The sequence below is a fragment of the Mustela nigripes genome, chromosome 14 (genome assembly GCF_022355385.1).
Source record: "Mustela nigripes isolate SB6536 chromosome 14, MUSNIG.SB6536, whole genome shotgun sequence".
Taxonomy (NCBI): domain Eukaryota; kingdom Metazoa; phylum Chordata; class Mammalia; order Carnivora; family Mustelidae; genus Mustela; species Mustela nigripes.
The window spans coordinates 33,678,824-33,690,711 of record NC_081570.1 but is presented as its reverse complement, the minus strand read 5'-3'; the positions used below and the strand labels follow the sequence as shown (position 1 = coordinate 33,690,711).

Below are 11,888 nucleotides of genomic sequence, written 5' to 3'. Positions count from 1 at the left end.
TTTTTTTTTTAAAAGATTATTTACTTATTTATTTGACAGACAGATCACAAGTAGGCAGAGCAGCAGGCAGAGAGAGGGGGTGGGAAGCAGGCTCCCCGCTGGGCAGAGAGCCTGATGCCCGGCTCCATCCCAGGACCCTGAGACCATGACTTGAGCCAAAGGCAGAGGCTTAACCGACTGCGCCACCCAGGCACCCCCACCACGTTCTTCTTAAAGCCAAAATACTTGAGTCAAAGGTTGTTTTTCCCATGAGAAGCTTGGATAGCTCTTAAGTTCAGAGTTGACAAATAAAAATCAAAGTTGGGGCGCCTGGGTGGCTCAGTGGGTTAAGCTTCTGCCTTCAGCTCAGGTCATGATCTCAGGATCCTGGGATTGAGCCCTGCATTGGCCTCTCTGCTCAGCGGGGAGCCTGCTTCCCTTCCTCTCTCTCTGCCTGCTTCTCTGCCTACCTGTGATCTCTGCCTGTTAAATAAATAAATAAAATATTTAAAAAAAATAAATAAAAAATCAAAGTGGTCTACAGGGCAAATATCAGGGTAATTTGATAAGGAAACCCATTAGCAAACCGTCTACAGTCGCCATACAACACCTCCTCCTTCAACAACTGGTTAATACAGAACTAGGAAAAATATCTTCAGGTTTCTGCAGAAAACAATTTTTTTTTTTTGATAAAGAAGCCCATGCTTCTCTCTATCAAACTCGAAGTTAAAACTTCGAGTGAGCGTAAAAGAAAGATAGTTTCAGACAGACAAGAATCAGAAAGTGTCTAACCCTGTGTACGAACACCTCACAAGGGAATACTCACCAAAGAAAAAGATTAACGTGTTCTACGAGAAACAGTGGCAGCGAAGTGTGACCCACAAGTGGAGGAAAAAAAAAAAGGCAGGAAAAGACTTATTGGAAATTGGTGCTTGAAAGATTTTTTTGTAAACATACAATTTAAATGTTTATCGGTTTTCACTTTCTAGAAAGGCTTAATTGTACTAATAGAACAGAAAACACTGTAAATCTTCACAACGTGAAGTAACAAAAAATGGTAGGGGGAAGAGGGAAGAGGGAGGAGTTCAGGGAAGTGAGCCCCTGTCCTCGTTCTTCTTAGAGGGCAATCGATAGGCACTGCTGAAGGCGATAAATCCAGACATAGATGTTTAATAAGGGAGTTCCAGAAAAATGAAAAGTAATAATATAGCTAACCAAATCAGGAGGTATAAGTGGAAGGTCATATAATTCATTAAACTCCCAACCCTGGGGGTGCCGGGGTGGCTCAGTGGGTTAAAGCCTCTGCCTTCAGCTCAGGTCATGATCTCAGGGTCCCGGGATCCAGCCCTGAATCTGGTTCCCTGCTCAGTGGGGAGCCTGCTGCCCCCCCTGCCCCTGCCTGCCTCTCTGCCTACTTGTGATCTCTGTCTGTCAAATAAATAAATAAAATCTTAAAAAAAGAAAAAAACCTTACAGGAAACAAAAAACAAAAAACAAAAACCCAATCCTGGAGTCACCAGGTGCTGTCTACTAAAGGTACAACTCATCCTTCAGTGCTTATCCCACCAGAAACTACACCCGGAAGCTTTACAGAATCAGAAGAGCTGAGGAGAGGAGGGAGGAGAGCTGACCGTTTGTTTTACATCCTTCAAGACTTTACCTATAACATGCTCCCTTTTTTCTTTAATTAAAAAAAAACTGTATAAAAAATATAAAATAGGGGTGCCTGGGTGGCTCAGTGGGTTAGGCCGCTGCCTTCGGCTCAGGTCATGATCTCAGGGTCCTGGGATCGAGCCCCGCATCGGGCTCCTTGCTCGGCAGGGAGCCTGCTTCTCTCTCTCTGCCTGCCTCTCTGTCTACTTGTGATCTCTCTGTCAAATAAATAAATAAATAAATTAAAAAAAATATATAAAATATAGGGGCGCCTGGGTGGCTCAGTGGGTTAATTCTCTGCCTTCGGCTCAGGTCATGATCTCAGGGTCCTGGGATCGAGTCCCACATCGGGCTCTCTGCTCAATGGGGAGCCTACTTCCTCCTCTTTCTCTGCCTGCCTCTCTGCCTACTTGTGATCTCTGTCAAATAAACAAATAAAATCTTTAAAAATATACATATACATAATATAAAATTTAAAAATAACCATTTTACAAACTTCTGTAACATTCGAGCGAGTGGCAGTTTAAAAGATGAAGTACTGGGGCGCCTGGGTGGCTCAGTGGGTTAAGCCTCTGCCTTCGGCTCAGGTCATGATCCCAGAGTCCTGATGGAGCCCTGCATCGGGCTCTCTGCTCGGCAGGGAGCCTGCTTCCTCCTCTCTCTCTGCCTGCCTCTTTGCCTGCTTGTGATCTCTGTCTGTCAAATAAAAAAAAAAAATCAAAAAAAAAAAAAAAAAAAAAAAAAGATGAAGTACTGACATAGAAAGAGGTCCACAATGTATTGAAATGAAAAAGCACAATCTGCAGTAAGATAGAACTAGTTTTATTAAAAAAGAGTTTAGATACATGTTTGTATATTCATAGAAAATGCCGGAAAGGATGTAGACTAAATCGTGACTCCCTCTGGGGATTTCAGGGGCAGGGAAAAGAATGGGGACTTTAACATTTTCTGATTCTATCCAATTTAGAAGACTTTTTTTTTTTTTTTTTTTTAACAAAGAAGAATTCGTTATATAATTTTAAGTTTGTCTTTTTTTTTTTTCTTTTTAAGATTTTATTTATTTACTTGACAGAGATCAGAAGTAGGCAGAGAGACAGGCAGAGAGAGAGAGGAGGAAGCAGGCTCCCCACTAAGCAGAGAGCCTGATGTGGGGCTCGATCCCAGGACCCCGAGATCATGACCTGAGCTGAAGGCAGAGGCTTAACCCACTGAGCCACCCAGGCGCCCCTTAAGTTTGTCTTTTAAAAAATTAAAGAAAGGGGCTCAAGGGTGGCTCAGTGCGTTAAGCCTCTGCCTTCAGCTCAGGTCATGATCTCAGGGGCCTGGGATGGAGCCCTGCATCGGGCTCTCTGCTCAGCGGGGAGCCTGCTTCTCCCTCTCCCTCTGCCTGCCTCTCTGCCTACTTGTGATCTCTCTATCAAATAAATAAATAAAATCTTTAAAAAAAATTAAAGAGATATTGGGGTGCCTGGATGGCTCAGTTGGTTAAGTGTCTGCCTTCAGCTGGGGTCGTGATCCCAGAGTCCTGGGATCCAGCCCCTCATTGGGCTCCTTGCTCAGCAGGGAGCCTGCTTCTCCCTCTGCCTAAACTGCCCATTCTTCCCTGTGCTCTCTTGCTCTCTATCAAATGAATAACATTTCTTAAAAATTAAAGCAATAGTAATTCTTTGCAGTAAATTTGAAAAATTATGAAGAACATTACCTAACCTCACACCTCTTGGTATCTTTCCAGATATTTCTTTCCCAGTGTGTCTGTGTTCCTAGCTATGGCCGGGTAGCAGTGTCTAAAGAGCCCTGGAGTCGGTGGACCCGGCAGTGCTGTCAACCCCACCATGTCCCAGTTGGGGTCCCTCGGGGTGGTTACTCAACACTTATGTTCATCCTTCCAGTGGCTCAAGGCAAGGCTAAGGGGTCATCCTGACTTTTTCGTCTGGTCCGTAAGCAAATTATCTTAATGCCACCTCCAAGATGAACCAGTATCTGGTCCCTTCTCACCACCCCTGGGTTTCTGCCAAGGGCCTAGACCTGGCTCCCATTTCCTCTCTGACCTCATCGTCCACTACTCTCTCACCCCTGGCTCACAGTGTCACAAGCCTCACAGCCACACCAGCCTCAACAATCAGGCATATTCCTGCCCAGGACCTTTGCTCTGGGTGTTCTTTCTGCCTGGATGCCTGTGTTTGGTGGAGGCAAAAACCCCTCACCAGCTTGTCTTCTTGACATGCCATCTTTTCAGTGAGGCTTCGTCTGCCACATTCCCCATGTGCCTGGTCCCTCCTTTTCTAATTCCCTCCCACAGCACTTATCAGTAACAGACTACATAGACATTTGTCATTTTTCATAGGCTCCATGTTTTCTCCTATGGTATAAATACTACAAGGCCAGAAGTCTTTGTTCAGGTCACTGGTGTAACTGGCACATAGCCAATGCTCATTAAGTATGTGTTGAATTAAGTGGATGAAACCTAATTTTCTCATCTACAAAATGGGCGTAATAGGACCCACACTGTACGTATTGTGAGGATTACATGGAAAAAATTTCAAAATTACTTGCAGAGGAGGGCCACTTAAGCCTCATTTAGGATGATTAAGGATAGCTTCTGAAGGAAATATTTCAGTGGAGACATAATGAGCAGAATTTAGCCAGCTAGAGAGGTGGGAGACAATGTTCCAGAACAGCTTATGGGAAGGTACGGAGCGGAGAGGCAGAATGGTGAGGCAGGTACAAAGCTGACAGAGTGGACCGCGTCATGGCTAGAGGGCAGGGGGTAAGGGGAGAAGGCACAAGGAAGCTGCAGAGGCCGGGTTTTGCCACCTTGAAAACCCATGCAGTTTGGGCCGACTGTGAGGGCTTGGCAGGGTCCGGTCAAGACGGTGACATGGTCACGTCTGTCCTCAGGAAGAATCCTTCTGGCTGCTGTGCTGAGAATGGGTTGGCCAGGATGAGGCTAGGCACAGGCAGACCAGGCAGAAGGCGTGGTAGCCGTCCCCGCAAGAGAGTAGTGTGGGGACACCAGCAGGGGAAATGCAGAGAATCCAACAGGTGAGGGAGAAGACCCAATGCTTGGGGTTTGCCGATCAGCTAAATGTGGGGTGAGGGAGGAAGCTGAGTGGATGGGGCGCTGCACAGTGTGCTGGGGGGCCCGGAGGATAGGAGGCAGGGCAGGGGAGGAGGGGAGAGGGGAAGGGCAGTCTGGTGCGGGCATGACCACGTGTGGGTCCCTGCTCTGGTGCTCACCTGCCCTGTGGTCTCGGACAAATGAGTCTATGTAAGCCTCAGTCCTGTCTGTGCAGACGAGAGGGTCTGCTCAGCTGGCTGGTTCGGAGGCCTAGTGATCAGGACCTAAAGGACTCTGTGCAAAGCCTGCCCTGCAGGACCCACGCTCTTGTTCAAGTGACAATCTGATATTTACCCCTCACTTGGAGATGTCTGCCCGTTCCTTCTTTTATTTAGTAAACAATCACTCAAATTTAACACTATCAAGAGCAATGTGATGATGATGTCCTTTTTCTAAACAGGGAGAATTAGGCCAGGCACTGACCGAGGTGCTGGGGAGCCCAAATCCCAGGTCTTGGTCACTCACGGCCCCCAAGGAGACTGCTGCCCACAGTGGAGGGCGGCGAGGCCTGAGGTGGGGGTGGCAGGATGTGACAGAGGGACCTCGCCTCCCAGGGACTGCATCCCTTCCGTCACCTGGAGCCCCTCAGCCGTGCGTCTGGCGGCTTCTAGCCTGCCTTCCTTGCTGCGTCTCACTTCCTCCCCGAAACTGCCCTCCTCGCATCTGTCCGTCTGTCTCACAATTCCAAGCCTTTGCACAAGCTGTTCTGTTGGAAATGCTTTCCCCACTTTTTAAAAAGTGATCCCTGCTCACCCCCATGAAACACGCAAAATCCTGCTGATGTCCCCTCCTCGGGGAAGCCTGCATCCACTCCACCGCGGGGGTCCGGTGCTGCCTCAGTGTACCCACATCTCAGGGGGAGGAATGCGTCAGGGCACTAACAGCCTGGTCACTGCTGACTTATTGCTCTCTACCGCCTGTCCCGTGTCCCGGGGAAGTTCCACGGCTCAACAGGCTGGCAGGACTGCTTGGATCACTGGTGGAGAGGCTGCCAGGCTCCACGAACCCACGCTGCTGCGTGTCTGGGAGTCCAGGAGCCACATCGCAGGGATTTCCACCCCTACAAGCCTCCACCAGCATGTGCCATCTCTGTCCTCACAGTGGGGGGTGGGGGGTGTGTGAAGAGGGAAGGGGAGGGGCGGGTGGTGTGAGGAGAGGGGAAGCGTCCACTCTTTGCCTGGGGAGCCGGGGTCCCTGGTACGTTGCTCTGGACTCATGCTGGCAGCTGGCTTTCAGAGTTCCTGGTGATGCTCCTTTCTGAAAGTCAGCAGCCACGCTGGGAGCCCCACATACCACACTCAAACCATCCTCACTGTCTCCCTCGGAGCAGGAAATCTCCAGAATCTACCCCTATGTACTGAACTGACAGAGCCCCCTCTCTGGTTCCAGAAAGAGCTGAGACAGAGGCCCAGTTTGTAAGAAATCTGATTATTCAAATTTATTACCATCAAGAATTATGCAACGATGCTGTAGTTCTCTTAACAAATAGAAAACAGACTGTGTACAACAGTGGACTCTACAGCACTAGCATCCACAAGGTAAAAATGAATGTTTCATCCAACATTACCAACCCTGGATTGTTGATCTTGACTGAGCCTAGCTAGATCTGGGGACGCCTGCTCCGCGTCCCTCGGCTAAAACAGCTATGCACCCTTCCCCGCCCCCACTTACCTACCTAGATAGTGCTGCCCAGAGGCCCTCTCCCTGCCCCTCAGCGAGCCGAGAGAGTAAGGATTGATTATAGTACCATTGAGAGAAGTCCAGTAGTCTTGCCACATTGGTTTGTGAGGGCATCCTGAAGGAGTGGAAAAGAGCGATTCTCAGGGGCTTTGAAGACAGCTGCAAACCAGGGAGGGAAATCACCCGGCCCCGGCTCTGAGGACAGATATGTGCTCCCAGGCCCACTGACCTGAACCTGAAGGGCCAGCTGTGCCCCTGCTTGGCCCTGAGGTGTGCGGGGTGTGATACACACCCTGACCTGTGTCAGTCACCAAGGCCACACGGCCGGATCCACAGCTTACCAACACCACGCCAAACCGCAATGCCGGGGACAAAAGCGAGGCTCTGTGGGCCCAGAGGTCAGCCTGGCAGCTTCCCCGGGAAGCCCAGGCACAAGGGGCCACCTCCCCTCTTGAGGGCTGGAAGCAGAGGCCAGGGGGATGACTCTGTTTTTTCTTGGTGGTTTTTGTTTTTTTTGGATTTTTTTTTGTTTTTTGTCTTTGCGTTTTTTTAACCTTTGCAAACACGATGGTGAAGAGGAACGCCTTGCCAGGCTCCCCGAGACACGTCTGTGGTTCTGGGCTGTGAATGTTCACACACACACACGGGAATAGACAACTGGAGATGAGTGTTTCCTATCTCCTCCCCGCCCACCACTGTCTGTGCGGCCTCAAATAAGGCTCTGAAGGAAAAACAAAACTAAACTAAAAAAAAAAAAACCAAAAGACCTAAAAAACAAAAAACAAACAAACAAAAAAAAGAGTTGAGTTTCCCCGCATTTGGCTGAAACAGGATCTGGTCTGCAGGGCTGGAAGAGCAGCTAGATCAGGGGTGCCTCCCGGGCCCACGGCTGGGCCTCCACTCAGCCTGGTGGCCCCAGCTCCACACAGAGGAAGGCAGGTTCTGTCCTTCAGCAGCAAAAGTCATACAAAAAAAAGGATCAAAGTGAACTCAAAAAAGAAAACAACTGAACCCCAACCCCCACAGAGGCCCATTCTGCAGTTAAGGATTTGCAAAAGGAAAATCAGAAGAAGAGGCTAGAATCCCTCAGTCTACCCCACTTAATGTATAAAAAAGGAGACTTTGTCCCCATCCCCACCCCATGAGAAGAAGCATGAGAAACGCGGCAGCGAAACAGAGAGCTCGAAGCAGGCTCTGGGCGGGCCTGGTGGACAGAGACGGGCCACGGCACTGGCCTGCCAGCCCACCCACTTGCCCAGGGGTGTTCTGGGCTCTCCGTTTGAAGTGGCGATGTTCCTGAAACGCTGTGGGCCCAGTGGGCTGTGCTCTGCCAGCAACAGCATCCGTGCAGGAGGGCTAGACGACGGTCGGTATGGCTCAGAGGAGCTGGGTCCCCTCCGGAGCCCCAGGCAGGGGCAGCGGAGGAGAGGGGAGCGGTAGTTACGTTGCATAGTGGTCAAAGCTGCCAAGGTACTCCAGGGCCGCACGATAGCACAGCTGGTACTGGTCCTGCCAGGACAGGGGGCTGGTCAGCCGCAGGCAGGGGGAGTGGGTTCTCCCACCACACTGGCCAAGGGCACTCCCGCAGCAGCTGGTGGGCCCCGAGCAGGTGCGAGCCATCGAGGTCTGCTGTGGGGGGTGTCCAGGAGCCTGGAGGGGCCTCTGAAGGCTCAGCTGTCCCCCTTTCCCGCTGCCCTGCACCTACTTCTCCCGCCACTTCCATCATGTCTCTCTGCTCCTAGACCTAGCACCCCATGAGGGCTGCTATCCAGCCCTAGCCGGGCATCAGGCACACTGCTGGTGCTCAGTGTAGAGCTGTGGGAGGGGGAGCCCTTTCTACTCACCCTACCCTAGTGTCTCAGGCAGGGCAGGGAACAATAAGCCAGGCGTGCAGGTGAAGGGCTGCCCTGTTGCGTCAGGCAGCGGGCCCGCGTACCTCCGTCTGCACCATGGCTGGGCGCTGCGTGCGCAGGGTCTTCACAGTCTGGAACATGTCGACCACGCCCTCGTAGCGCATCCGCTCCAGGACGATACTCAGGGTGATGAACACGCCGGTGCGGCCCACGCCGGCACTGCTCAGGGACAGCACTGGATCAGGGGTCCTGCCCACCAAGCCCACAGGCCTCCCTAACCCCCGCCCTGCCCCAGCCCTCCATGGGGTCAGCCCTACCTGCAGTGCACCGTGATGGGCCCGTCCTGCCCGAACTGCTCCTTGGTCTTGTGCACCTGCCCGATGAAGTCGATGAAGCCCTCGCCCGTCTTGGGCACACCTTGCTCAGGCCAGTCTGTGAACTGGAACTGCCGGATCGTCCTCGATTGCCCGTCCTGGGAGAGGCGGGTGGGGAACAGGGTCAGCACCCGTGCCTCACCCCACAGCCCTGCTGGGCTGGACAGGCAATACAGTGCCCCCGTCCACACCCATGAGATGCTGACCCCCGAGGCTCCCAGGAGAGGTGCTCACGCCCCCACACCAGCACCCTCACATCAGACTCCTGCAGTCCGAGCCAGGGCCCCATCCCACAGGTACTCAGGCCACTAGAGACACACTTTCACGCAGGCACATGCGCTCCCCTCTCGGCACTCACCCGGGCGTCCGTGACCTTGAACTCACGCAGGATGTACTGGGGCATGTTGTACTCGGCCATCGGGTCAACGACAAAGTACTGGTAGCGAGCAGAGCGCTCTGCTGGCCAGTACTGGTGGCATTTCTCCTGTGGACAAAGGCCCCGCCCCATGAGCAGGTAGGGAAGGATGGGGGAGGGGAGCTCCGGGACTTAGAGGTGTGCTGGGACGCCTCAGCTGCTGAGGAGGGGTCTGAGGCTCTGCTGAGGGGAGTCTGGGTATGAAAGGAGAGAGCAGTGCAGAGGCCCTGGGTGCGCTCCCAGGTATGGGAGGGGCCCGGGGCGGGGTTGTGGGCTCACCCTGCCCATCTCCCGGAGCCTGGTCAGCATGACGATGATGGTAGAGTTGTGCTCCCATAACATGCGCCAGAAGTCCTCGGTGCTCTCTGCCAAAGGCCCCTGTGTGGCTATGTAGGCCTTCTGTTGTCTGGGGTGGACAGAAGACTGGACATGCTGGAGGTGCCACTGGCCCGAGTCTCCCCAAGACTGCCTAGTTCCTTGGAGTCCCGCTCAGATGGCCTACCCCTCCTCCGGGAAAGCCCACTCTGATCTTCTGGGCTGGCCCTACTCTGCCAGGCCCCCAGTTAGCCAGCTGCAGGCCTAGGCCCCCGTAGAGTGTGCTGGGCAGTCACAGGCATGCTGACCTATAGCCGTCCAAGAAGCTGGCATTGATGTAGTCCGAGCCCTCCACGCCACGGATGGGCTGCAGACACACGCGGGTCAGCTCGTAGGGCATGATGTTCACCAGGCGGTTCTTGAACTTGTTGCAGGGCAGGTTGGCACTGATGAAGCGGGATGTGTGGGCCTTGGAGCTGGCCAGCAACTAGACAGAGGGATGGGCTGGTCAGGCCTGGCTTCTCGGCGGGTGGCAGGGGGGTATCATCCCTGTGACCCAGTCCAAGCCCCCGAGCCCACCTTGAACTCGAGTTCCATGGCGGTCACACTTTCCCCAGGAGGCACTTGGCCCAGCTTCTGGATATGGGCATACAGGCTGCGGGCAGGCACCTCTGTGTGTCCACACGTGGCGGCCTCCAGCAGGGCCTCGTGGATGAACACGTACTGGTCCTCCGTCTGCACCATGTAGTTCCGCTGTGAGCGCATGCACGTCACGTGCCCATAGACGTCGACCGTCTTCTCGTGCTTCATCCGCTCCAGCATGGCCTCGATGACGATGAAACAGCCCGTGCGGCCCACGCCCGCGCTGCATGACATGGGCATGGCTTGGCGCAGAGCTCCAGCCCACCTCCCAACCCCCCTTGCTGGCGCTGCACCCCCTGCTCACCTGCAGTGCACCACCATGGGCCCTGCATCCGGCGGGTTGCAGGCCTTGACCCGCCGCAGGAAGGCCAGGATGGGTGTGGGGTACTCGGGAACCCCATGGTCTGGCCAAGCCATGAACTGGAACTGACGCAGCTCTCGCTTCTCACTGGAGCCGCTCTGGGGAGAAGCGTGAGAAGACATGATGCGACAGGGAAGCGTGTCTGCTAGAGGCTCCGGGAGGGGACGCCTGACCCGACTCAGAAGCGACGGAATGTGGCCTGAAGGAGCTGGAGGCACCGTTTCCAGTCATCCCGCCCATGACACTGGTTGCCAGAAGGTGCTCACACGCCTCTGAGCCCCAGGTTCTGGCACCAAGTTCTCGCTCATCCATCCCCAGTGCACTGTGCTCAGATCGCTTCGGGGTAGGGCCCGGGTGGGGGACAAGCTCTGGGGGTGCTGTACCTTGTGGAGTGCAAAGGTGCGCACGGTGTATGTGGCTAGCTCCACCGTGTCCAGCAGGGTCACCTGAATGAGGCCGTACGTCTCTGTGCCCCGGGCCGGCCAGTACTGATCACACTTCACCTACAGGGCAACAAGGGAGGCAGGTGTAAGGGTGCTCAGAGGTACTCAAATGCTCAGATAGGCGGGGGCACTGGGGCAGAAGAAGGCTGAAGGTCTAGCTTACCTGGCTGCAAGGTTCCCGGCCCTGAACCCTCAGACCGGTAGTGCCACCCCCTCACCAAACCACACAGGTTCTCATGCTACGCTGCCATCCCTGCCCTAGCTGCGAGAACGAGGGCCATAATTGAAAATTATTTATTCATGACCAGATCGCACCAGGCACATTTTCTGCCAAATTTACCCATAACGTTTATGCGCCATTTTCAAGCTCTGTAAATTTTACGTTCCAGTCGATGCTTTGCGGTGCAAAAGCAGATAACGGCAGCTCTTTCCACTAATTAACTTAGGAGATGTGCTAATGCCCCAGGAACACTCCAGCATCTGGGGAACATGTGAACATCCCGGGAACATGCTAGCAACTGGGAAACATATTAACATTCCCGGAAAATGACAGCATCTGGTACAACATATTAATATCCGAAGAATGTGCCGGCATCTAGGGAATGGGCCACATCCCGGGAATACCTAGCGGCCGGGGAGCATAACACCCCAAGAAGACAAGAGCATCCCTTGGAGGAACTTGTGACAGACACAGAAAAGAGGGCCTGGAAGTCACCTGGTGACAGTCTCTCCCACCCCACCTCCCAGGGAAGGCCCCCCGCACAGTCCTACCCGGGACTTCTCCTCCAGCCGTGTCATCATGACCACAGTGGCTGTGCGCTGCTCCCACACCATCCGCCAGAAATCTCCCATGGTCTCGGGCAGAGGGCCCTGCGTGGCAATGTAGGCATTCTGCTTGCGGTAGCCGTCGATGTAGTTGGCGTTGATATAGTCACTCCCTGGGACACCTGTGAGCAGGAAGGAACACAGGAGAGCATTATCCCCAAGCCCCCGCCCAGCCCACCGCACCTCGGAGCACCCCTGGGGTTCCTGGGATGGAATGTCACCCCCGCCAG

The 11,888-nt window shown here is 53.6% G+C and overlaps 1 protein-coding gene across 4 annotated transcripts in view; it reads right to left on the bottom strand.

The window, feature by feature from the left end:
• Window positions 1–6,162: 6,162 nt before the first annotated feature.
• PTPRF (protein tyrosine phosphatase receptor type F) overlaps window positions 6,163–11,888 on the bottom strand; it is an 86,616-nt gene continuing 80,890 nt past the window's right edge. For all 4 annotated transcript variants that reach the window (XM_059374433.1, XM_059374436.1, XM_059374434.1 and 1 more), the window contains 10 exons: window positions 11,605–11,780; window positions 10,774–10,893; window positions 10,334–10,488; window positions 9,967–10,252; window positions 9,696–9,874; window positions 9,352–9,478; window positions 9,016–9,141; window positions 8,601–8,755; window positions 8,367–8,502; window positions 6,163–7,939 (listed from right to left, as the gene is read on the bottom strand). In XM_059374433.1, the coding sequence (XP_059230416.1) occupies window positions 7,871–7,939; window positions 8,367–8,502; window positions 8,601–8,755; window positions 9,016–9,141; window positions 9,352–9,478; window positions 9,696–9,874; window positions 9,967–10,252; window positions 10,334–10,488; window positions 10,774–10,893; window positions 11,605–11,780 (1,529 nt within the window). In that variant the 3' untranslated portion in view covers window positions 6,163–7,870. The remainder of the gene's footprint in view (window positions 7,940–8,366; window positions 8,503–8,600; window positions 8,756–9,015; window positions 9,142–9,351; window positions 9,479–9,695; window positions 9,875–9,966; window positions 10,253–10,333; window positions 10,489–10,773; window positions 10,894–11,604; window positions 11,781–11,888) is intronic.